The sequence below is a fragment of the Lonchura striata genome, chromosome 20 (genome assembly GCF_046129695.1).
Source record: "Lonchura striata isolate bLonStr1 chromosome 20, bLonStr1.mat, whole genome shotgun sequence".
NCBI classification, from domain to species: Eukaryota; Metazoa; Chordata; class Aves; order Passeriformes; family Estrildidae; genus Lonchura; species Lonchura striata.
Genome location: NC_134622.1, coordinates 8463689 through 8490011, shown reverse-complemented (window position 1 = coordinate 8490011; position 26323 = coordinate 8463689). Strand labels below are relative to the sequence as shown.

The window sequence follows — 26323 nt, the reverse complement described above, 5'->3', positions numbered from 1 at the left end:
TCTGAGAAACAGAAAAGTCTGCTTTCAACCCCCTGTCAAGCAGTTTTTATGAGGAGATTTGAAAACATGCAATTTGTGTCTTCCTGATAATTCCTGTGCCCTGGGAAAACTGAATCTGGTCTTTGTAGCTTAAATCAATTACGAGAAGGATGTACAATGTCTTTTTTGTTTTAGGCATATATTTTTCATGGTTGCATTCCAGATAAAACACTGTTGTGTCAGGGATTCTAATCACCTTTCAGGCATATATGTAAAATACTTGTCTCTGAAAGAGGTAATGAATGTGATATCCCTGAGGCTTGGAGGCTGCTGGGATGTGAAGTGCAGCTGTAATGAAGGGAGATGTGGGCATTATTCTCAGACCTCCCACCACCACTGCCTCGGCTGCCAGTGTGCGAGATGAGGTAGAGAATGGGCAAAGTCAAAATAAATTCACTCTCCAACACTTTCCAATAAGGTCACCTCTGGTGGAAGGCTGGTATTTAATGGCCACCAGCTTCATTATAAATCTGTTTTCGTCAGCGTCTGCTCTACTTAAATTGTGAGTCTTGGGAGAGGTGAAAAGATTGATTTAAAACAGACCTGTGGGCTGAGCAGGTGGGGAGGAGAAGGGAGCAAATGTGTCATGTGGAATCATGACTTTTCAGGTGATCTACACATCACTGCCTCTCTTTTGGACCTCAGCCCCTGTTCTAAATAGCTATTTAAGAACTTGGATTTGACAGGCAGAGCAGGAGCCAAGGCCTGCTGCAGGCTGGGCAGCATCTCCCCTTCCCAGGTGAGCTGGCTCCAAAGCAAAGACAATATAAATGTGTCTGTTCCCTCACTCCCTGCAGCTGCACAGGGACCCAGGCTGACACTGGTTCTTTTGCTTGGGAATGCATCAGATAGTAGGTGGAAGCTGCTCTTGTTCTCAGCCAAAAGATCACAAGAAAAAGCATTAATTTAAATTTTCAGTCATCAGTTTCATTCCTTGCTCATGCTGAAGAGCATAGCAGTTTTGGCAAGGATAGATTAATTAAGAAGGGAAGCAAAATGTTTGCCACCCTGATTTCTATTTGTAGAAATGTGCATTGCTTAGAAAATGTGTACCATGTTATGTTTACCTAAAATAGTACAAGTGAAATATGCACTTTTTATTAGCACTTCTTGACTGTTGAATAAAATGTGACACAAAGATAAGGGAACACAGGCACATTACAGGCATGATACATTCTGAACATGCTGCTCTCAGCTGAAGAATCCAACACTTAAATATGTCAATATTACATTATTAGTCTGCTTCTGTGTTTGCTGCTCTGAGATGAAGTGAGCATGACTTAAATAATTAAAAAAAAAATAGAAAATCTAAGTAATTATTGAAGCAGTACAAAAGAGGAAAATCATAATGGTTTCCAATCTGATAGTCCCCATTTCTTAGCTCTCTGACTCTTGTAAAATTTCATGTAACACACTGCTATTTTGAGAAACATTAGCTCTTGTCTCTCTTTTACAGTCTGCTAAAGAGGCTGTATTTCTCCTAACCTTGCAGATGACAAAATGCACTCCTTCACCATAGTCTACACAGTGCTGGCTCATTTCAGGCTTTTCGAGTAAATGACACGCAGCTCTATAACTGTATGATTAGGCCCATAGATTACCAGATTACAGCTATAAATCTTCACCATAGCTACCACTCACTTGGCAGAAATAGTCCAGTTTCATCATTTGTTCTCATGTAGAAAACACGCTGTGAAATGCAGCCTCAAAGGTCACCAGGATGGCATTTCCTTTTGTGGCCCTTAATAAACTTGCAGCTAATGCAGTAATTACCAAGCCCAATTACCTCTGTGATGGCTTCAGAGAATTTCTTTTCCAAAGTCTGGATAGTCAGAGTCCACTCCCTTCAGTTAATAAATAAGATAGATTCAGCTATTCCTACAATTGTTAGACATTTCTGAAACAGGCTATTTGTAGAATGAGGGAGTTGTGCCAACAGAACCTGAGTGGGGCATTTTAATGGCACTAAAAATATTTGTTTAAAAAGGTGCATGGACACCCTTATTTCAGTGCTAGTTTTATTTAAAACAATGTATTCCTATCTACCTCAGATAAATCCAAATAAACTGAAATGGAAAACATTTCCAAGCTTTTGATATACACATATTTCCCTATAATTTTGCATGTATGTACATATGCAGCTCCTTAGCTTATGAGCTGGAGTCACAGACTCAGCATTTCCTTAGACACAGAGTTTGGAGACATTGTACAAACAAATTCATTCCCTTTGTTAACTACAAAGGGGTTTGAAAAGCTACACAGCTCTTTTTATAACTACATTTATATTACAGCTGCTAAATGCTAACTTGTGAGTTGCACCATTTAGAAAAGCCAGAAAAGGAACTGCTATAATCTACTCCTTTGGCACCAGCCCAGCACTGATAGAAGCTCCTCAAATCACAACATGTTTGACTGAAATGACACCAGTGGTGGAATAATTCTTTACAAAGAAGACCTAAAGTGTGATATGTTAGAAGTAGCTGGGCCATTGTTAGGAGTTCCAGCTCTCTATTCAGATACAAAGGAAGGCAGCTACATCTTTATACCAAGCATATGGGCATTATTATCCCTTTTTCCTGCTCTTCCTTTTAGTTTCCTTGGAGGGAATAATTGCTAGGGCTGCTTCCAAGAGTTTGAACTCCAGGTACCTGACATGCACCTGCCACGAGTTCAGCAGAGCAGAATGGCATTTAAGTGTCCCTGTTTGCCTCAACCTCCAAAGTTCAGCTGTTATAACAGGAGGATTTTAGTCTGGTTTCTTTCATTTTGAGAGGTCACTTTCCTCTTTGTTTTATTTATATGTAATAGGCATTTAAAACTATGCCTGCTGATTTTAGATATATTTCAGCTCACCTCAAATTACTCTGGATAATTCCTCCTTTCCTGAAGTAGTCAAAAGGAAATCATTAATTTTCAGATAAGCCCAGAATTCCATTTTGTTTCTATTTGTACACAGATGTGCAGCTATTACAGACAAAAATCTTGAATATTACTTAGCACTGTCTTCAAGGGATAGATGCGGAAAAGAAATATAGGTACCTCCTTTTTGTACAAGAGGATTTATCCAAAATACCCCAAATATAGAAACCCTTCAGGCATGCTACAAAAATATTTACTTGGGAAAAGTGCTGGGAAGGACTGAGTGCAGGCCAGGCAGGGCAGTAGGACAAGAGGTGATTTTTTGAAGATGTTTGGCTGCTAGGTTTTCCCTGTTACCTGTATTTCTGCTTGGTGTTGGATCAGCACCTGCTTTCTCATTTAAGATCATGTAAGTAATGAAAAGCTGGAGAGCAGCTAATAAAATTATTAGGTGAATAAAATGCATGAACCTGAGAGGTCCAAGCCAACTGATTGCGCATATGAAGAACTGCCAGGTTTAATAAGGGAGGTAAGGGATTATATGTAAGAGGAAACTTCTTGATGAAATGAGTGAAAATTGCTTTGGTAGATTAAGCTCTGTCAATAAAAATCTTCCAAGAAGACTGTGACAATCTGTAATAGGGTTGGAATAATACCCTTGCTTGCCTATGATTCAACCGTAATTCCAATGATTATCTAATATGTTCCACAAGCTTGCAATTAATCCATCATTGTCACAAGTATCAGGAATATAATACACTCCTAAAGTAAGCAAATTAAATTCCTAAGACAAGCTAACCTTCTTACAGCAGGTAATTTCAGGAAGAGAACTCATGCACACAGAATATTTCACTACTACATATCACCTAAACATATTAACAAACACAAAATAAAACAGGTTTTTTTGCTCTCTGTGTTTGTAAGCCACCTTTGGATTTCCATCCATTTCAACATTAGTATGGAAGATAAACATAAGCTTAGTCCAGTTTAAACATTCATGCTTCACAATACAAAAAACGATTCAATTATTGTGTTTCAGATGTTGGAAACTCCATCAGTCTTGCCAAAAGAAGTGGAATGGAAATAGCCTTTTTTTGCCATGGTATCTGTGTTGTACACTGGTGCCCTCTGCACGCACTCCAGAGAACTGCATTGCTTTGCTTTGGTTTAAAATCAACTTGAAAATGGTGTGAGATATTTAAATAATTAAACACTTGTACAGAAGCTTAATAAAATGAATAAACCATTGCAATGACAAAGAGTTATATATTATTAATTTTAAAATAGCAGAAAATGCTATTTTCCCCAACTAGAAGTGTCACTGATTCAGTATTTTCACCAACAATTTACAATTTTTTCCTAGAATAGCCCTGTTTCCCCTAAAGAGGAGTGTCCTCCTTTCGAAGAATACCTTATTACTATTAAAGTTATTTAGAAAGCAACCAATTCACCAACCTACTTTTTAAAAATAAAACCAGGCCTTGGCTAGCAAACCCTTCAGAGGAGAAAGTGCCATTTACCATCTGGCTGTAGGACACCAGGGAAGCAAAGAGAATGAGACTGTAACTGTTTGGGATTAGAAAGTAGAAATAAAATATGACTTACTGTTGAACCAATGTGCTTGGCCTTGTCCCTGGCCTGCCACCAGCAATGGCTGTGAGTTACTGCAGAGGGCTCAGGTGGGGAAGAACCCAGCAATAACAAACACCTGTGTGGCACATAATAAAACAAAACAAAAGAGCACTTTTTAAGCAGCCTTCACAGCTGATGGGAGATTGCGGCTTTCAGCAACAGGAGATTAATCAAATTATCAAACCATGTTAAAAAAACCCTCAATTATGCGTGTTACTAGCAAGTCCTCTCACACCCAGAGGTTTCGTGCTGCAGAACAGGCAGTATGTTGTGTGGCCTCATCACCTTGTGTGACAGCAGGATTACAGCACGCAGAACGGGGAGATGCACTCGCTGCTGTGTTCTGACACCTTTGAAAGTGATGTTTGTTGTTGGAAAGCCGTTCAGAGGCGTGAGTGTTACAGGGGAGCCTAAATGGAGCCCCACTGTTCCTTTGTGTGCTGTCCCAGCTCGCTGTGCTCTGACAGACAGCACCATTAAGCAGTCATTAGCACCACGCCTGAAAGCTGGGCTTCTGCGGGTAATAACGGGCTATTCAATATTTGGAGCCTTTGTAAGAAAGAGGGCACCTAAATGAGAATAATGAGGTCATTCTATGACATGCCTGAGGATATGAAACCATGGGTAACTTTTTAGCCCGTTTGATATGTGAACATATACGTTCAGCTGCGATAGATTATTTCTAGCCTAGGAAAAAAAATAAAGCTGCTTCCATTAAATCGCACCACGCAACATCAGCACCAAGTGGCAATCAAAACACTGTAAAACACAGCCTTCCAAACAATTCTGTGTAACCCAATCAGAAAGAAAACATATATGGAACAGATATGTGAAACAGAGCAAAGGTTGAGACAGTGTCAGAAAACCAGTGAAATTTAACAGTTAGGAAAGGATTTTATTGCTAAAAGGATTGTTTCCAATTCTGCTTTTTTTTTTTTTTTTTTTTTTTTGGTCGAATGAGATGCTATTTTAGCTTTGAAAAGATGAACAAAGTGAAATTTTAATTTTAGACCCGCTTCTTGCTTAGAGCAGTGGCTGTTTCTTGTTAAACTGGCTCACTTTCCCAACATTTCACAGAAGGTTTTGCACCCCAGGGCTATTTCAAGATCCCTGGTGCAGTGGAGCAGCCTGGATTGCAGGGGAGCTGTGCTGAGCACCCCCTGTGCACCACAGGCTCTTGGGCAGCCCCTCTTCCACATCTCAGCTGTGTCAGAGTGAACATACAACTGTACAGGTCCAGGGATTAACAGGGTTTAGTTCGTGGTTTAACACTCTTGTAAATAGCAGTAGGAAAAATCTCAGGTTTTTTTAGTTATCTCCCTTGTTTCTGCCATCTGGAATTTTCCTGGGTGTGCAAGTGTCATGTGGCTCTCAGGCTGTGCTGGCCCTTCAGCTCTTTTGGGAAAGCTCAGTGACCTTTACTGAATAAGATGACAGAATAATAGAATAGTTTGGGTTGGAAGGGACCTGTAGAGGTTCTCCTGCAGCAAAGAGGGATGTCTTCACCTAGACAAAAGTTGCTCAGAGCCCTGTCCAACCTGACATTTGATGCTTCCAGAGATGGGGCATCCACCACCTCTCTGGGCAGCCTGTGCTGGTGTTTTACCACACTCATCATGAAAGATTTCTTCCTTCTGTCTACTCTGGTTTAATTTAAAACTATCACCCCTTGTCCTTGTCTGGTTTAGCCCCATTTTTACTGTATTTTCATTTATATTTTTTAGGGGTGTCACACATGCAATTAGAGAGATCTGCATAACGCAACTTCCTTGTATTCAGCTTTAGCATGTCTGGTTACTGTCAGGCCCTAAAAGCAGGGACACAGCTGCTGAAATCTCAGTTCCAGGAGCTCCCCCTGCCCTGGGCAGCTGCTGGAGGGATCAGGAATTGTGAGCCTGGCTCAGGATTTTGCCTGTGCTGGGAAGGACTTTTCCCTCACTGGCTCTTGCAGCAACATCTTTCACCCACCTTGTGCTTGGAAAGAGAAAAGGCCACAGCAACCACTGCAAAATCATTCCTGAGGTTTAAAGGAAAGAGAGTGGCTGCTGGAGCAGGTGAAACACTTGGTGCTCAGATTTCCACCTCTTGGCAGGCAGCTTCTCTTTGTACTCATAGGTGACACACCCAGATGGAAACAGACTTTGCTGCTGCTCCATTTTTTCTACTTTTAATTTCCATTTTCTTCACCTTATTGTTTTCTACAAGGGATTAACTCAGCAGTTCCATTTGGACTACAAAGAAAGGTTTAATTCAAATTATTCAGGGACTCAACAGGCTGTGTGTTAAACTTTTGGACTTCATCTAGCACTCAAGCTAATTAAAGTGGTTTTTAATTAAAAAAGATTAATGAGTGATTGCCCTTTTTTAGTGGGTACTTTTAAGATTAAGCCTCTCCAATATTATAATTGGAGTAATATACACATTCTCTACCTTAAAGGCAATCACAAACACAGAGAATAGCATACAGTGTTTGTTTTATATTCCTAATGTTTCATTAGATGTTTGCTGGTTATGAATTATCTATCAGCTCAAACATAACTGTTAACTCTTCTTGAATCACTACCCTGAATTTGAACAAACATGGTCCTGGAAAAAGGGGAAGAGAGGAAAAGGGACTGCTCCACAGTATAGTTTAGTACACAAAATAAAGCCTTTTAAAATAAAGTAGAGATTCTAAATACAGTGGTTACTGATTAGCAGAAGGGATAGAAAAGAAAACGTGGTTTCTCAGTGTTCTCTCAAACAAAAGATAGTGTAAACCCTCTCACCAGCCTGGCTCAGCCCCTCTCCACTTCCAAGCTGGGCAGAATCAGGTTCCAGTTGTTCCTGCGGGATTTTCATGCATCTTTATCTTACTCATTTTATCTTCAAAATTGGAAAAGTGGTTCTGCTGTTGATTCAACTACATACATAAGTTGATATTTGAATATGACATGGATTCCTTAAAGACTAAAATCTGTGAAGTTCCATTAAAAACCAAAGGATAATGCAGGGTAAATTGCAGGAAGCAAGCCTGTCTTTCCAATGTCAAGAAACATAAAATAAATAAATAAAAAGAAGATAGATGGTGTTGTTTTTCATCAGTTGGCAAATGCAGGATGTGTTAAACAATTTGAGTCAGTACTAATGAGTCTCACATTATCAGAACCTCATCAGCAGAATCTAAAAAACTATATTTGAACTCTTTCATTGAAAGTTTCTATTTGGCATAACAAAGTAATTGCTTTTCTCAAGCACAAAAATGCTGTTGTGAAGAAAGTGAAGCTGTTTTGGAATCTGCCAACATAGGAATTGTTCCCCTCTGGATTCCATTATACCTGAACCACCTTACTTTTTACATGGCCACATAATTTGGATCGCAGCGCTTCTGAAGTTATTTAATGGCAAGAGTTCTCATGAAAAAAATCCCAACTTGCTGCCTTGTCACACCACTGCTATTCACAAGAGGTAATTATGAAAAGAAGGATAATCTGCCAATCACAAGGGGGCTTTATAAGCTATACCTTTTCCCATTGATTTTAATATAATATATATTTGTCTTTCTAAAATAATGATTCCTTTTTTCGAAAGGAATTAATGTTTGATAATAACTGGTGTGATTTTTTTTTTCTCCTCTCTAGTGTTCATAATGGCTTCTGGGCTTTTGGTTTACCCTTTTGGTTTCAACTCTGCTACTGTGAAGAGGTTCTGTGAGAACTCAGACATCTACTATGCAGGAGACTGCCAGATTGGATGGGGGTACATGCTGGCAATTGTTGGGGTCATGTTGTCTGTCTTTTTACCATTCTTTGCAAAATATGCACCAAAAGAGCACATATCTCCAACTCCAATACCTACAATTTTATAGTATTTTATTACTGTTTAAGAACAGAACATTCCTGTCTACACTAATGGGCAGAAATTATTAAAGCACTTCCAGCTGGCTGTGTTGCTAAAGAGAGGAGAGGAGATGGGGAAGAGAAGGTCAGATTGACAAAGACCAAAAGTGCATTGAAAGTCTTCCGTAAGCGTGAGCAGCGAACACTCTGGAATTGAAATAGGATTAATCAGCAGCCTTTACACTGCTCTAAACAGATAATGGCATACTGCCTTAGACAAAATAAATCAGTTTATCCTCAAAATATCTGTCTACCTCCCAGTTTCTTTTGTGTCTCAAAATTGTGAGTCTTAAAAGCTTCAATTCACTTTTGATATAATCTGAAATGTCAGAACTTTTATGAACCCCGTAACTTTAAAATCAATAATGATATTTTGTTACAATTATTTTAATTAGTGAAAAAGCACCTACTAGTAGCCACAGCCTAAAATTAAGATTGATAGCTAAAACTAATTGTATACAAGAAAAGTTTCTTTTTCATCTGTATATATTAGCAGCACCTGCATATTGTAAGTTCTGGGCACAGTTTTTACTTCTGCTCTAATTGCCAATATATAGATATATCTTCATGAAGTCTTGGGTAAAATTGAAATTTATTTTTTTTTTCCTGAGAGCTCGAACTACTTCCAACAGCTCCATGATGATTTAATACTTTAACAGCAGGAAAATAAAAATCCTAAGAATTTGTTCTCGGTATTTCTTAAATTATAATTCTAAGTGGACTTTAACAAAATGTTTTGAAGTATGACAACTGTAGATTTTTGGTTTTGTTGTTTAAGGCTGAAAAGAAAAAATCTCTTTCTACAAAAATGTCTGTGCCCAATGGCCCTTATCTGTAGCGATAATACAAGCCAGAATGAACTAATTCCAGTATTGCCATTGCAATTCAGAGTCCAGATGGTAAAACAAAAAAGTGAAGTGAAATGCTATTGAACATGACTAGCAAAAATCTGATGCTGTGTCAGAAGTACAAATGGCCATATTTCATTAGTCTATATGGAAATTTTGTGAGGTCTGATTTCCACAACAGCACTGAATTCATTATTATCAAGCATTGAAATAAATGCACTTGATTGCCTTAAGCAAAAAAACATTGGGTTGTAATCTCACACCACTGCTGTGTGTTCTCATTTAAAATAAAATTTTAATTCTAGTTCTATTCTCATCTTTTATTTTCTATTATTTATTAAAAAGAAAAATCACATAGATTATATTTAATTCAGAGGTGTACTTCTTAGTTTTGTATTTTGGCACAAACCAGGAGATCAAATTTATTATTCTTCACTTAGCTGAGTCCAACTGATTCCTGAATTTTTATTTTTTTTTAATGGAAGGTGTACATGAAGGGACAGACAGAGACATGTTGAGGATGTATAAGAAAATGCAAACAGAACAATCACTGTGTTATTTTAATATACATCAAAGACTTCTGCAGTCTTGTTTACATTCCTCACCATTCTAAACTTCAATGGAACATTGCATTGTTCTCCAGAATAATTGTCCTATTGTTACATTTCCATGCACTCTAAAAGCAATTTTGGCACACAAACTTAGCAAGTTTTTTGAAAATGCAGATTCCAATGCAGAATTAAGGACACTGAGAAAGAGAGCATGAGTGCTCTGCACTTTTGCTCACAGGGACTGATAAATTAAATCTTCCAAATATTTAACAAAATAGGCTGAAGGAATGCCCTAAAGTAAGAAGAATAAATTTCAGTCACTTCTGTATATTAATGTGCTTTTCAGTGATGTCTTACACTTTTTTAATGAATGGCTGAGATTAATAATTTTCATGTAAGAGTCAGAAAAGTGAGGAATAACAAACAACATGCAAAAAGAAAATAATCACCACAAAGTAGAGAGACAGAGATGCAGGCTTTTCTTTCCTAACCAACCTGTGCCTTTACACTAGAACCATTATACAAGACAGGATCAATATGGTCAAGAAAAAAAAAATCACCCAACAACTGAAAAATGTTGAGTAGTGTGTATAAACTGTAATGAGTAGGGTTTTTTGTTTTGTGTAATGTTTACGACTGTTCACTTAATGTTTCACTAGAAAAAGTGATTTGTTAGTGTCAAATAGAAACTTTTTTTGCAAAGATCTAAACACTTCCTGAAAAGAAAAATTAATTTAGATTTTTATTAACAGCCATAACGTACCTAGTAGACAAAGGACCTATTCCTGTCATTACTTATTAACGTAAGTTTCACATGTGTAAAACTGGAAGCATCAATCACTTTACTGGAAGCAGTTTTAAATTACTGTTACAGCAGTCTTACAATTCACAACACCGCTGTACCAAACCCTTTACTTCTTAAAGCTCAACTTTTGTTGTGCAAATCATCAACCTCCGCATCCTGCAAAATTCTGCACCTTTTATGAGTCAAGATAATGCTTCCATTAGGAGCTTCCTTTAACATTTTATAACATTTTTATAATATTTAAATAAATCAAACACGTGTACATGACCTCTATCACTGGATTGGCAAAACCCTCCTTGAAGCATCCATGCTCTGAGCCTGCTTCACACTGGAGGTGTGGTGATAATTCCAGTGATCCTTGCAGTAGCTGGTAAAGCACATCCTTTAGATCTCACCTGTTGCTGACAATGCCTGTGCTCACACTGACAGATCACTTTTTTAAATAAAGACTGTCTGCGCGTTAAACTGTGTAAAAGCGTTTTCCTGTTACAATTTGCTGGACCAGGTTCAAGTTTTATTCTAAATATATAATTTTTTAAGTGTAACTAAAAGCTGTATTTTCCATTAATGTGTTTCTGCGTTGACTAGCTGGCTCCTTTTTAGAATATTAACTGTTTTCTGTATTTGACTTGTTGGATACAATATTTCAATTATTTTAAATGTGAAATTTCCAATTGCCAACACTGTATAATAAAATAATAAAAAAAATCCCCATACTGTTTGCTATTTTCTTGACAATTCTTTTGTTTTGCAATTCCCAAGAGATCTGCTACAAAGCTTCTGAAGCAGGGGAAAAGGAAATAGGAACAGCAGGAATAACCTATGAAAGGTAGTGTTTGAAGGCAAAGGCACATAAAAATGTACATGGTCCATCTGTCATTAAATATATTTCTATGGCAAAGACAAGGAAGTTCTGTGTTCAAATAATTATTTCTTTTCTACTTCCTCTGTGTCCTTGGGAATCTTCCTACAGCCTCAGGGTCTGTTGTTATTTTATACAGGTATTATACTGATATTAAAAAAAAAAAAAAAAACACTAATCAGGTAACACATAAATGGGAACCCAATGAACACCACACAGCATTTGTTGGATAACAGAGGACAGTGATATTTTCAAATGTTTAACCAGATTTTCACTGGTAGTTTTGGTAAATATTGTAGCATGTCCAGCCTTTAGATAACAGTTAAAACTGGGGTTTGGACAACCATTTTGACTTTTACATTTCATTCATAGTTTTTACATATGCTGTCATCTCAACATCTGCATTTTTAACAAAGTCTTGGAAAGTGTTCTGTTCTTGAGCAGTTGCTGGTCTTACAGAGACGCACTTGAAAATGTTCTTTTTTGCATCATAGGTTCCCATGCACCTGTGCACTCGACCTCTAATGAGTCGTGGAAGCTCACGGTCCTTCATCAAAGCATAATAAACACATAAAACAATTATATCACCTCACATAAAAGCTTTCCACATGGCTGGTTTCTGAGGGCTACGTAAAACAGAAGGTCTTTACATCAGCTTTGTTCCTGTTACCAGCTACTTAAAATCTAAACTCAAAGTCCCACCTGTTTTTCTGAAACAGAAGTCTGAGGATGCCTAAGTAGTGACTATTGCTCTAAATTTGGAACAATATGGTAAAAACATTCAGCCTGCCTTTTGCACTGTGAATTTATGTTTTCTTTTTGCATTCACAAAAATTATTGGAGCTAGTGGTGACTGTTATGTGTGGACACAGAATACTCACAATTTCATAAAATACACAAGGCAGGGTCTCCTTTCCATCTCTCAGAAGAAAGTTCTTTGCCCCATATGCTCCAGGTGTGACTGCAGAATCCAGTGTGCCTGTCCATTAAGCAAAAATTAATAATTCCAAAATTAACTGTATTAAAAATTTTTGTAAAACTGTATCACTCTACAGAAATTCCTACTAAACAGGAAAATTTATTCTAACACGTTCTAAAAACAAGGAAAGAAACAGAACAGAAAAACTTGATGTTAGAGGAAGTGTTAATTTTGTACCTGTTTCAGTCACCTTTGATAGCTGAATGGAAGGGAAATTAGCTGGTGCTTATGCCAATATTTTGTGGGTTTAAGTATTTCAGCTATTGAAAAATTCCCACTTGTTGTTGCGCTAGCATTCTTAGCAGATTATATTCTTATACTGCTTACCTAAAACTTCAAATAACAGTGCAGTTTTATAGGCATACTGGCTCCAGTGCCTCACACTTTGAATGACAGCAGACAGGATTCGCAAAGAATTCTTTTTTATTTTAGTTTTCACTTGAGATGATGAAATTTCCTTTCAGATGAAGACAAAAGTTTAAGTTAGACATACACACTTGCAATTTCAAAGGGCACATAGGCATTTATTTATTATGTTAAGTAGGCAATAATTACATTAAAATTAGAGCATTTGTTCAGACATACAAATAATTCCCTGCCACTTTACTCAGGATTTTAGATCATTACAGTATGAAAATCTCCATTCTAAATTTCCAGAAACTCCAGGTTTTACTAAGGGGTGATGAAAACCTCACCATCTTCCACCAGTTTTCTTTCTTTACTGCTTTCTTTGTTGTGTCTTTCCTATTAACCCTGCCCACAGGTTTTACCTGATTTTTATCTTCTGGGACACAACCAAATTGGTTTTCATTCATTTTATTTTGCTGAGTATTGTTAAATTTATATGCTGGACTAAGATCCTGCAGACTTCCTGTCACAGTGTTGGGTTTCACTGGCCACTGTCCTTTGGATGTGTCTGTTTTGATGAGCTGGGATGAGTTACGACTGTCAGGGTGTTTTTGCTGCTGGACAGTTTTCAAACTGCTTGAAAAGTTCTCAAACTTCTGAGAAGTTCCATTATCAGATCTTGAATTTGCTGTTTTACCTAAAGGAGTATATTCATTTCTGTTCCTGCAATACAACAGTTCAGTATCACAGTACCTCTTCTGAATACTGAGCTATGTGATTAAAAGATATTAAAAAAATCCATAAATTGTTGTTTTAGCTTTAAATACCTCCAAACTCACTTGAGTTTACACCAAATTTATCCACATACAGGCCAGTGATTACACCTGTGCATAGATCCATATGACTTCAACTGGCCTTAAAACCCTGCTCAGTTTTTGTCTTGCCCTTGTAAGGGATCTTCCCTGAGCCAAAATTCACATATTTTCATAACTCTAAAATAAAATAAACAAGGTTTCCTTTGAGAGTGTTATTAAAAGGGTTTCTTTGACTGCTACAGGCATATGGGAAAATGTGAGATGCATTTTCACATAAGAACAAAAAGGAAGGATAATAGACATTAAAGGCTTCACCAACCTGCAGGCAGACAAGTTTTTTCCAGCATTTGCTAAATTAAACTTTGATGCATTTGGTGGTTTCATAAGGGAAGGAGCCATCGGATGTTCTGCTTGGCTTTCAAAGACAAGTTTAAAGTATCAGTGACACAGCAGCAGCTTTATTGTAAGACACACATGGATTGTTCATGAAACAATATCCAAATAAAAATTTAAAAAGCAACAAATAACGTGCTTTTTACATACCCACTGTTTGCTGCTTTCTGCAGTTCATCCCCTTCTGGGTTTGCAGTTCCCCAGCCTAATTTTCAAAAGACAAAGGACTGAATATCAATAAATATGGAAACGACCGAACGGTAATAAGTCTTTGTAGGTCTCCAACTCTACCTAATGTTCCACAAACAGGCCCACATAGGAAGGAGGAAGAAAAAAGGAGAATGTGATCCTTTGATATTTGTAATTGTAAGACAACTTCTAACAAGTAGGTTGCTTCTCTAGACAATAGTTCAGTTATAAACATTAGGCTTTTTAGCAACAGAAATTTTATTATAAGAAAACTTTTAAACTTTATTACAGTAAAACATAATGAAAGCACTAAAAGCAGAATTCTGCACTGTCCCTTCCAAGCCCAATTTGCAGAACAGAAGTTCCTTTCTGAACTACAAGAAAGGCATCTTACAAATGTTTCTTCTTGTAACACAGGACTTGAATGTTGATTGAAATCAGCTGAAAACAAAAGGTCAGTTTCAAGAGACTCTATTTAAATGCCACTGCTACTTCATTCTCTATCACACAAAGAGTCAAACTCCCTCTAGGCAAGAAGTATAAAAAGCTCAATTGTACAAAGGAGAAAGAAATTTCCTGGAGGACAATTTTTACATAATGAACTTTTCAGAAATAGATATAAAGGATGCATATAGTTCTTGATAAAGACAATGTCTGATTTCACAGAATACAATCAGGAAGTCAAGATTTACTTGAATTTAGAGGCAGTTAAAAAAAAAAAAAAGTCTTATTTACCAAATGATGAGGGAGAGAAGTCATAACTACAAGTCCCAGAACCAGTACCTAGTTCATTTTTAAGTGGATTTGAAGTGAGCGGCTGTCTGGTTCTTTTTTTCTGATTGAACAGTGGTACAGGCAGACAACCTAAAATTAAAATTTAAGTAATGCTATATTAACAGCAAAAGAATATACAACCCACACTTAAAACAAGTAAAATTACTTAATTATTTTGCAATACACACAGGAATTACATTTCATAAACACATAAAAGGCCATTCCCTCACAGAATTTATGTTCCCAGCCCTCTGTCCTGCATATAATCCCATGAATGAAACCTTTCCCTCAGTGACCAGTTCCCTGAATCCATCTAAAATCTCTCTCTGTGCTGCAATAAACAGGTAATCCATGCAAGACCACTCAGGAAATGGGGATGTAGGGCTAAACACTGAATATCCTGTATGAATACTACATATATAAATGTATTTTATGTGTCTATAAAAGTATAATGAGGTGTAAACACATAAGGGCTAGTACCTGCTGTGCTCCGAGCCGAGGTGTCAGCTAAGCTCCTTTTCATTTCTTTGTTGAATCTTAACAGGCAGCAATGTATTGCTTTCTCCAAATTTGCTGTATGGAAGTCAGATAAACAAAGCAAACTAATTAATGCTGCAAACACATCCACATTCCATGTGATTTTATGGCAGTTTCTCTTAATACTGCAGCTCTAGTGGTTGGCATCATTTCGAACAGAAGACCTAAAGCACAGAAGCAGCTGTCCTCAATTTCAAAGATGCATAGGAGGATGCCTAAGATGCAACTGCTCTTTGCAGATTTCAGGCCCTAAGGGAGTGGGGCTGAGGGTCAGGTCCACGTTGAGAGTCAGCGCTGAGGGATGAGAGTCAGCCCTGAGGGTCAGCCCTGAGGGTTTCGCCCTGAGGAACACGGCTGAGGGCGAGCCCTGAAGGAGTGGGGCTGAGGACCAGTGCCATGTTGAGAGTCGGCGCTTACCGGGATGAGGGACGGGGCTGAGGGTGAGCCCTGAGGGTTGAGCCCGGAAGGACGGGGCTGAGGGTGAGCCCTGAGGGTTGAGCCCGGAGGGACGGGGCTGAGGCTGAGCCCTGAGGGTTGAGCCCTGAGGAACACGGCTGAGGCTGAGCCCTGAGTGTTGAGCCCGGAGGGACGGGGCTGAGGGCGAGCCCTGAGGGTTGAGCCCTCAGGCGAATCCCGCCAAAAATAACGGACGCTCGTCCGCGCGCTCGCGCCTCAGGCGGCGCGGAAATGGCGGGAAGGTGAAGCCCCGTCCCACCCGCTGAGGGCACGGCGGGAGCGGCCGCGCCCGGCTGGGAGACACAAAACCCCTTTAATCACCCCCTCGGTGCGATTTCATTAATTACCCCGGCCCCGAGGAATCGGTGTCACCCTCAGAGAGCCCGCGGTAGGAGCTGAATCTCCAGAAGTGTGTGGACGCAAACGCAGCTGTAAATAAAAATAAGGGCATTCTTCACCCTGTTTGTCTCTTTAGCTGTTCTGGCTTTTACACATGGCTAGTTCCTGTCTAAAATCTGAGTGCTTGGCACGATTGGATCTTGTTTTGTTTTAGTAAACCTTTTCCTTCAGAAGCGCTCCCAAAGCTCTGTATGTAGCCCATCAAACCAATCTGGATTCTTACTAAACTAAATATCCCACATCCTTTTTCAGAGTGTGAGTATTGGCAAAGCACTGGAATGAGGGATGGGTCCCAGCGTTTAACCCTGAAGAGTGAAAACTTCCTATGTGAATTCCATTCCTATGTGAATTTCCATTAATTCCCAAAGTGGCAGGTCCTGGGACACCAGGAGTTAAAGTGTTTGGATAGGAACTCCTCTAAAGGGATAAAAGAAGCTTCCATGTGTTTAGTTCCTAAATTCATGTTTGGAAATTCACTGTCTTTATCCTATAAACACTCTTAGGAGACAAACTTCTTGCATGTTAATTAAGTGAACAGACATCTCTGTGTTTCATTCAGCGCTTTGGAAGGAGTTAGAACCATTACAGTGCCAGCAGGAATAAAAGATAAACTAAATGTTCCAGCCCTCCATGTTTGCATTTTGCTGTTTAGTCTTCAAGCTGCTGCTGTGTTTAAATTCAGGAAACCCAGATTCAGAGTGTGAGTTGTGTTTTTGGGTGTTGTGTCACTCCTCATTCTGGCACCACTGCTGAAGAGAGGCAGGGATCAAAGGCCAGTACAGACTGTCCAGTGCTGTAAAATGCAACTTTACTGCTTTGTTTAATAAATTACCTATTCTGATTAAATATCTGACAGCTTCCAAGTACAGAATAATACAGTTGAGTATTCAAGCAAACAGTCTCTCTGTATTAACTCACTGTAAAGTTCAGCAAACTCTGAGCGCGTGAACCAAAACAAAAAGAAATTTTTGTAGAAATTATATTCCTGGCAGAACTATTCTAGTTAAATCCCGTGCTTAGCTTTTCCTAGACCTACAGTCTGTCAGCCTGGGATATAAAGTCTTTCAGACACTGGCCAAATATTCTCTCAGTCACTGGAGTATAATCTTAATAAAATGGAATTGTTCAATAAACATTCTTTATTCTCTTGCAATCTAATATTTGTTAATGTTTATATCATGAGTCATATACCAATTGCAAATACTTCTGTCATTTACAAAAATAAAGCTTATTTTTCTGTTAATATGTCCTTTTATTCTAAATGTTTTGATTCTCAGGATGGAAGTTACAGCTGCTCTTTGGCTTAAGCTTCAGAAGCCTTTCTGAACACTTTTGGAAATGGAAGAAAAGTTGCTGACTAAAGTTTTTTGGGGAGAGAACAGAACTATTGTTCCATCGTGGTCTAAATCCGTTTCCTTCTTAATAAAAGACTGCTAAAGTTAGAGAGTTGTCCCTGGCAAAGTTGTTTCGATGTGTTAGAGGTCTGTGTTAGCAGATCCCAAGATAGAACTGGAGCCAGAACTCTGGGCAAGTCAGTCATGGATAAATTGCACTGTAATTTCAGCTCATGTTCCTTCTAATCACTGTTTGTAGGATTTCTGAAACAAAAGAGGTTTTACAAGCCACGGCATGCATTGAGGAACGTAGCTGTTCTTTGGCTTTTTTTAGATGAAAATACTTACTGTTTCAGCATTGTGTGCTGGACTAGAGCCAAGATATGATTCTTATTTTGCTGATTTTGCTCACTTTAAATCATTCTTCCCTTATATAATATAATACTTATGGAACTTCAAACATACATGAAAATACCTGTTACACCTATTTGCAGTGCAAAAATTGCCTGACATTTAAGTGTAAAAACAGTGTTTTCCACTGTTCATTAGCACAGGATTTCCCTATAGATCATACATTATAAAGACTGCCCAGAGTTAACTTTTGGACTGTGGAACAGTGCCATTAACAGCCTCGGAGATGTTACTAAATACAGAAACTGAAGGGGAGGCTCCTTGGGGAGGGAGGTTGGAAAATCCCGCCTCAAAACTGAGTTGAGAATTATTGGGAGAAATCCACTCACTTTCTTTCACGTCTGACCTAACCAGAAGAAAGACTCTCCTACTGGAAAGAATTATTTTTTTGTTGTTGTTGTTTTTTTTTTTTCCCCCTCAGAGAGAAGTTTTCCTTGAGCATGAGCTCCCCGTGTGCTCGGGTGAGACGGGTCGGGCTCTTCGGGGGCACTCACGGCAATGAATTATCGGGGGTGCTCCTGGTCAGGCACTGGCAGCAGGATGGAGCTGAGATCCAGAGAGCAGGAGTGCAGGTGAAACCATTCCTCACCAACCCCAGGGCTGTGGAGAGCTGCACCAGGTACATTGACTGTGATCTCAACCGGGTTTTTGACCCCGAGAGCCTCGGGTAAGAGCAGTTGTGCTTTCTGTTGTTCTGCTTTTCTGGGTTTTAAAATTCTTTCCAGATTAAAATGTTGAACGCCAGTTCCCCTACTACTTTAACAGTGCAGTCACATAACTGAAATTACTGACCTTTAACCCAAAAAAAGAACAAATTGCATGTGTTAACAGACTCACTTCTATTGCTGGTAGAATCAGTCTCAAACCAACACATGATCTTAAACATGATTTTAAATTGGCATTAGATGAGCTGCATTTGTGTGGAGTACCACTGTTCCGAGTCAGAGTCATTATTTCTCATGTCTTGTGCAATTCAGTTTCAAAGCTCTTCTGAATACAATTACACTTACAAGAAATAGCAGATAAAAGCAATTAAACGGGAACATCTGAATATCTGTAAGAATGGCACAGAAATCAGGGAAGTGTGTTTAATTCCAGTTATGTACAGCAAAAGGTGAAAACTTGAAATTAGAAAAACTTGGAGCTAGAAATAATCTATTCTAAGGCAAAAGCATAGCCAAAAATCTCAATAATTTAACAGACTAATTATTTTAAAATAAATACTGTCTATAATTACTGTAAAATAGTAACTGATTCTACATTTTTAATAGGATTTGATGTTTCTGTGCCTTTGAGACATCTATTCCAGAGGTGTACTTTGATATATAAACAATCTTAGTATAGTTTCTCACCAGGTAATTCTATTTCAGAAAAGTTTTAATGGCAAAGGTGAATATCACAGAAAGGCATACTTACTGTATATATATTGCAGGCAGTTATTCTTACCCTACGTATCTGGCTTTTCATCTTAGAATTTTGTTGTTGATCATTAGATCTAAAATAAGCAGATGATACACATAAGATCATAGATGACACACGTAAGATCATACACATAAGTGTTGAGGTCATTCTTCTAATTGTTTACTTTGGAAAAGCATACAAAAAAAGTAGTTTTGTTTAGTTTCAGCTGCTTTGAACAAAGAACACTTGAAAAAACACCAGATTAAGACACCTGCAGGTTTCCTTCATATTTTAACTACTATTTCTCAGTAAATACTATGAAGTTGCCTGGTTCTATTTCAGCACTACTGGGTGTTTGAAGTACCTTCCTCTGGTCCCTTAAGTGTAGAACCTTCAAGATCACAAATTATTATACAAAATAAGAAAAAGGAGGGTGAAATCTTGATACTACTGAAAGCAGTGATGTAAATCTCATTGGCTTCAAAAAAAAGTATTAATTAACAGTTTTATGTGAAGGAATGTTGAATTTCAAAGGCAGAGCTAATGAACAGAAAGGTGGATTATATGTACACAGAGTCTCCTGAAATTACAAGTATTAAAACTTTGGAGAAACAGATTTGAGGCAGCAAAATCTTCACTGAGCTTTAAGGATCCTAAAGGAATAGACTGAAAAAGTCTGGTCAGATCATGAGAAGACAAGAAATAAAACAGGTTAGAAAAAACCTTGAGTGTGATGCCCAAGGCAAAACATCATGGACTGATGTCTGATTATGGTCTGCAGCAGGAGGGGGATCCAGTCTTGGAAGTGCTCTGTGTTGTTGCTAAATTTTATTTAGTTTTATTATGCACAGGGGGAAATTTGGGGATGTAAGGAGAAATAAGTAATTTCCACCCAAAATTTGCTTAAATAATTCTAATACCCTTCTGCACAAGACACAGAATAACAAGACAATTACTAGACAATCATACTTGATTTCTTCAACAAACTCAGCCAATTTTAAGTTTGGTAATTAAACAGGTGATTTCAACTCCAGTCAATTTTGGATTTAAAGTCAAAAGAAAAGGCTAATACATATTTTGTTGACTGTAAAGCCGTGGAATGAGCTCACTAATTTCTTTGTGCTGATATTAACAGCAGGCCAGTGGTGGAAGATATTCCATATGAAGTGAGGAGGGCTCAGGAAATCAATCATATATTTGGTCCCAAAGGTAGTGATGATGCCTATGACCTTATTTTTGACCTTCACAACACCACTTCTAACATGGGTGGTACCATTATTCTTGAAAACTCCAGGGATGACTTTACAATTCAAATGGTTCATTATATCAAGGTAAAACTAATTTAAATGAACTATTAAAATACATTATTAGTTGTAATGTTGTATTACTATATATTAATTTGTAGTTTCTTTAAATATACTAATTTTTCTTCTGCAAAACTGTTTAAAATATTTCATTACTGATAGGATGATTTTTTTTTTAATCAGAGGCAACTATTAATTTGATTATAATATCAGGTAATTCAGATTTAAACTCATCATATCTTCATGTATTGAAATGAGCATTATTAAGACTGATGGGCGAAGAGGAATACTTAGAATAACATCTATGAAAATTAATGCAGTTTAGTCTGCTTTCACATGGATCTATCAGGAACTTGGATAAATTTGGGTTATACATGCTAAATAGTTAAACGCTAATTTCATTAAATAAAGAGATGTAACAAATAATGGAAGTAAGTAATGACAATGTTCCCTTATCGGTGATGTGCCTTTAGAAGCTGTTTGATTCTGCTGTTCCTGAAGCTGATAAGTTTTGGTAGAGTGAGGTTTGCAGAATTTGCTAGAATTCTGGTGGCCTGGACAGTGACTGGTGGAATCCAGGCTGGGCCAAAGGTGTGGGATTTTAATTTTGGTTTTTCCCCTAGAAACAAGGTATTTTCAGACTTTTTTCCTTATTACATGTATTCTTTTAAAAGGCTTATTAAAAATACACAAAGATCTAAAAAGCTTTTGACTAAAATTATGTGAAGAGTAATGGTGGGCAGTCATTAAGAAAGAAGCTTCAAGTAGCAAAAATGCCAATAAAGAAGATTAAAATGAGGCTTAATTCACAATCTGTGTCCCTACAAGAGAATTGGAGTCTAACCCTAGATAAAATAGTTGAAATCTGCTTTATGGTATTTCGGTTCTCACTTTTGGACCCATGCTGAGGAGATTTTTTTTTCTCTGCTGGCAGTTCAGGACTAGAACTGTGCTCAGTTCTGGTTCAGCAGAGCTGCCTGGCATCAGTTAATAGAAAAGGCACCAACAAACACAGCTTTGTGCATTTTCTAAAGATGTCCTACTTCCTCGAGGGCCCTGAAATAAAGGCAACATATTGAAGACATTGTGTAAATCACTTCTGCATCAGTAATCTTTTGTGGCACAACATTTGAAATCATTTTGCATGACAAAGGCGTTTTTAACCCATCCCCACAGAACGCTCTGGCTCCAGAACCTTGTCCTGCTCTGCTGATTGAACATCCCAGCCTGAAATATGCAACGACTCGCTCTGTGGCAAAACATCCTGTTGGTAAATAGCAAACCTAAAGGCTCTTGAAATGATTTGGAAATATCTGTTTTCAGATGTGCTCACTGCCTCACGCAGAGTGCTCTGAGCACCAGGAGCTGCTTGCTTGGCAATATTTACCAAAATGAATGGATGTGATTATCCATTCTTCTGAAGAGTTCTGATTTACACAATCATTACATAACACAGAAATCCTTCAACTCAACTAACCCACTTCTTGCAGAAAATATTTATAATATACAACAAGGACTTGCTTGCCTTAAAACCCCACATAATTCTGTGCTTTACAATCCCTCTTAAACATTAAATACTGACCCAGCAGACATTTATTTTTGCTGTGCAGTGGAAGCAGCTGATGTGTGGTGGTGACATTAAGTGACATTAAGTGACATTAATGATCTCCCTCATCTCCAAACAGGTGTGGAGGTGGGGCCCCAGCCACAAGGTGTTGCTCGAGCTGATGTTTTGGACAAAATGAGGAAGATTGTTAAACATGGCCTTGATTTTGTGCAACTTTTTAATGAAGGTAATGAGAGGTTACAGCATCCTGTGTCATGTCAGTGGACTATTTTAGGAGAATATTTTAAAAAATGACATTTTACATTTAAACAGGTAAAAGGTGGGGGGAGAATTAAAAAATTAAAGTCAGGCCTGTGCACTACCTAAAATACACGCTGACAAAATAAGTGTTTTTAATTATTTCAGAGTACATTTTGTCAAGGGTTGTTTTGGTTTTTTTTTTAAATAGAAAGAAAATAATACAGTTATGTAAGTCAGAATTTCCATTATTGTGCTGGAATAATAAAGATTAAATACCACTGATAGCACTCTGTGCTGTGCAACACTAGCAAACAGACTTTCATTGATTTCCTCATCTACAAAATAGGTCTTTTTATGTGAAAAGTAACATTTCAGTAGCAAATTTAGACTTGAACTTCATATGCCCCAATACATGACTGGACTATCTTTCTACAACTTGGCTTTGAGGGGACAACCTGATGATTTGAACCATTCTGCAGAGAATAAATAATGCAATGTTCTTTTTAACGGGAGATTTTTCACCTTGACATTAGATTACATTTATTCTTTCTAGGCAAGGAATTTCCACCATGCACAATCGAGGTTTTTAAAATAATGGAGAAAGTAGATTATCCCAGGAATAAGAATGGTGAAATTATTGCAATAATTCATCCTAAACTACAGGTAAATTCTAGAATAGTTTCCTTTTGTGACATTTCCTACTTATTCCTGTGTTGCTTTTGCTACATTGTTGTATATTTTAGTAATAAATATTTAAAATGCCAATATTAACAAAGGATTTTATTGAATATTTTAGGCCTCCCCTAGGGTTAAGTCCTCTCAGTAAGGTCATACATTCATTATTGCAGGAAGTGTCTTGGGAATAACTGAACCTAAAATCACTACAAAGAAAAAGCCAATAGGATAGCTTATACTTTAAAATATAAACCTAATTTTAATTCTAAAATGAATGTCTGTTTTCAATCAATTGTGAGCATCTGCAGATTCCTTCTAGTTCACTTCACCAGTGAATCCTGAAAACGAGGGCCAGACACACAAAATTATATATACAAAATTATGTATTAAAATGAAACCGAATTATTTTAAAACCTTATGCCATAAACTGCAGAAATTTGCATAATTAGCATTAACTCAAGAATCACATAAAATATACAGAAACCTGAAAGTAAATATATTCTATTTATTCTCTTTCCCTAAGGATCAAGACTGGCAGCCACTAAAGAATGGTGATCCTCAATTTTTGACTCTTGATGGAGAAGTAATTCCATATCAGGGGAACTGTACAGTCTATCCAACATTTATTAACGAAGCTGCATATTATGAAAAGAAACAAGCTTTTGTAAAAACAGAGAAAATCAAACTCACTGCAAAACACCTCAGGTTGTCAGTCTCAGAGCACAGCACTTCTTAAGAGCTTTTTTCATATAAAAAGTGGGTTTCCTTGTGAAGTCCAGAGTTATTCAGTAGTAACTTGTGGGATAAATGCAGGATCTAATTTTAAATTGTAATTTAATTAACCTTGCTGAGCACTTTGAGATCTATTGTGATAATGCTGATTATGAGTCTGTTTATTGTTAATTAGACTCCTGTAGATGTAGAATTTATAAATATTTTTATGAAGTTTTTATGAAGAAGCTCATCTAACAGTACTACATTATATACAAAAATTACAGCTTTTCTACTTCATAACCCAAAACTTCAGTAACCAACACTTCTTACAATGGGTTAATACTTTAAATTAATTCCTCAGGTAAACAGGGAATTAAATGTGAGACAAAGGAGAAGCTTGGCAGAGAGAAACGGGGGTAGGGTGTGTATAATAAATTATATTATATGCATATGTGACTGAACCCCACTGTGCTGAAGTGGAAGCCTTGGGGTTTATTTTGTTTTTTTACTTACAAACATAAAAACAAGCTAAAAACAGGATTTCAAAGATATATTCTAAAGAGCTTTATATTTTATTTTAGTGTACTTCACAGTTAATTCAAGCTGTTTCTGATTTAAGGCAAGATTTAGGCAGTTACTCTGGTTTTGATGAAGAGCAATGCACAAACCATACCTGAGTATTCCAGAATGGAAATTAAGAAGAATTCCATGTGTGGAGACTTATTCTGTATCTGTAGAGACAAAGCCTGTCATAACATCTTAAAAAGAGAAAAAAATGGGGGTTTAATTAATTTTCTAAAGTTTTTTACATATTTGACAAGTAGGTGATAAACATTATGAACTTTGCATAAGGATACATTAATTATTCACTGAAAAACTAATTGTCCAGATAACTCCTATATTCTACCTTTGAAAAGTTATGTCATCCTCATTTACTACTAAATTTAAACTATTTCTTCCTTGCCTTTGTGTAACTCCTATGGCAATAAAATAAAAAAAAAAAAACAAGGGACAGAATGTTGATTGAATGACAAGTTTTATTTCCTTAATTTAAATAAACATGGTATAAAAAGCACAGAATTACCTGCTCTAGCCATTATCCAGAGTGTCCTGGAGACAGCACGTGGTTGATGTGAGGTGGCCAAGCTCTGTGGCCACACAAGGAGGGATTTCCTCAGTGAGAGGTTTCAGAAGCAGCCCCCAGCTGGTTCCTGAGTTCACCCCCAGGTTTTGTGCCTGGGCAGGGGCACAGCACATTCCTGTAGGGATTTTTGTGCTTTTTTCACAGCCCAGGGCAGCCTCAGCACAGCACAGAGGCCTCGTTGTGTCTCCAGTGGCCTCATGGCCCAGCCTGGTTCCTGAGTGTGTGTGAAGAGGTATTTTTTTTTTCCCTTAATACAAAAACTGGCACAGAAAGGATCCAAGCAGAGCTGAGCAGCCCCGAGGCAATGTCCTTCCTTGGCAGCTTTGGTGCAAAATCAACAATCAAAGATTCCGAGACCGCAGGAATTCTTCTCATCCTCACGTCTCCTTCTGAGAAAGCCAAACAGCGCTGGGGTGTGACGTGGTCTGTGGGTGCACAAATGTCCTTCCCCTCAAATTCCTGTGCCCAGAACACAGCCCAAGGTTCCTGTGGATCCCATCCATCCATCCAGGCCGTGGTTGGAACCTCAGGACACGGCGTCTGCTGGGGGCCAGTTGGGCAGCAGGACCCACGCTCACCAGCCCTGTAAATATTTTGCATTATCCTTCCCACTGCAGGCTTCCCTCACGCTCTCTTCTGTCTTAAGAAAGTCTTTTGGATCATTTTGCCCACAGCTGCAAAATCCAATGCAATTCTCATTATCATTCAAACACAGAACTGAGTTCCCCTGAGTCTCACCTAAAATAGCACCTTTAAAACAGGCACCACATGAATAATTCTGATGAAAAGCCATGACACTGGAGACACATGTTAATTGAAATTTAAAAGTACACAGAACAAATGTTTCTCCTTATATGTACACATAAAATGGAAAACTAAAAACATAATTAATAGTACTTGGTCATCACAGGTAATGAAATAAGAGCTACAGAAATGCATTACAGAGTCCTCTGAATAAAAAATAGTCTGGAATTGCATTGCACTGAACTAATTTTATTCACCTTGGGAAGAAATACTGACTTCTGATTTTTCTGAAGTGGTTGAATGAAAAAAATACTTCAGAAGAACTTCCAGTGTGGTAACTCTTTATGTAGGAAGATGCAACAGCATGGAAAAGCCAAGGAGGAAAAGTAATGTTGTGACTGGAGCAAAAATCCTCCATCAGGAAT

The 26323-nt window shown here is 37.8% G+C and overlaps 3 protein-coding genes and 1 long non-coding RNA gene across 5 annotated transcripts in view; 2 read left to right on the top strand and 2 right to left on the bottom strand.

Annotated features, from left to right (window-relative positions):
* LOC116184304 (uncharacterized) overlaps positions 1 to 4525 on the bottom strand; it is a 39528-nt gene extending 35003 nt beyond the window's left edge. The window contains exon 1 of the long non-coding RNA XR_004149069.1: positions 4504 to 4525. This is a non-coding gene — a long non-coding RNA (uncharacterized LOC116184304). The remainder of the gene's footprint in view (positions 1 to 4503) is intronic.
* Positions 1 to 11326, top strand: part of LHFPL7 (LHFPL tetraspan subfamily member 7) — a 57867-nt gene extending 46541 nt beyond the window's left edge. The window contains exon 3 of the mRNA XM_031506461.2: positions 8151 to 11326. Coding sequence (XP_031362321.1) covers positions 8151 to 8377 — 227 coding nt within the window. The 3' untranslated portion in view covers positions 8378 to 11326. The remainder of the gene's footprint in view (positions 1 to 8150) is intronic.
* Positions 11327 to 11695: 369 nt separating this feature from the next.
* Positions 11696 to 19543, bottom strand: SPATA22 (spermatogenesis associated 22). The gene is made up of 10 exons (XM_031506460.2): positions 19526 to 19543; positions 16313 to 16394; positions 15453 to 15545; positions 14934 to 15062; positions 14160 to 14214; positions 13936 to 14031; positions 13224 to 13524; positions 12781 to 12910; positions 12356 to 12453; positions 11696 to 12021 (listed from the first exon to the last, which is right to left on the bottom strand). The coding sequence occupies exons 3-10, from the start codon at positions 15493 to 15495 to the stop codon at positions 11830 to 11832; spliced, it is 1044 nt and encodes a 347-aa protein (XP_031362320.2). The 5' UTR covers positions 15496 to 15545; positions 16313 to 16394; positions 19526 to 19543; the 3' UTR covers positions 11696 to 11829.
* Positions 18292 to 25090, top strand: ASPA (aspartoacylase). Of its 2 annotated transcripts, none has more exons than XM_021524913.3 (6): positions 18292 to 18728; positions 20646 to 20841; positions 21991 to 22084; positions 22500 to 22607; positions 23175 to 23284; positions 23820 to 25090. In XM_021524913.3, exons 1-6 carry the CDS (start codon positions 18550 to 18552, stop codon positions 24030 to 24032), a joined length of 900 nt encoding a protein of 299 aa, XP_021380588.1. In that variant the 5' UTR covers positions 18292 to 18549; the 3' UTR covers positions 24033 to 25090. The 2 variants fall into 2 exon arrangements, with proteins under 2 accessions (XP_021380588.1, XP_021380587.1); XM_021524912.3 differs by having other exon boundaries at positions 18292 to 18776.
* The last annotated feature ends 1233 nt before the right edge of the window (positions 25091 to 26323 follow it).

Coding starts and splice junctions, on each gene's coding strand:
- ASPA (XM_021524912.3), top strand. CDS start 18,550: ATGAGCTCCCCGTGTGCTCGGGTGAGACGGGTCGGGCTCTTCGGGGGC. Junction 18,777..20,645: donor TTTGACCCCGAGAGCCTCGG/GTAAGAGCAGTT, acceptor TGATATTAACAG/CAGGCCAGTGGTGGAAGATA. Junction 23,285..23,819: donor TAATTCATCCTAAACTACAG/GTAAATTCTAGA, acceptor TCTTTCCCTAAG/GATCAAGACTGGCAGCCACT.
- SPATA22 (XM_031506460.2), bottom strand. CDS start 15,495: ATGAAAAGGAGCTTAGCTGACACCTCGGCTCGGAGCACAGCAG. Junction 14,032..14,159: donor CAGAAAGCAGCAAACAGTGG/GTATGTAAAAAG, acceptor TGTCTTTGAAAG/CCAAGCAGAACATCCGATGG. Junction 12,022..12,355: donor CTTGTGTATTTTATGAAATT/GTGAGTATTCTG, acceptor GCTTTGATGAAG/GACCGTGAGCTTCCACGACT.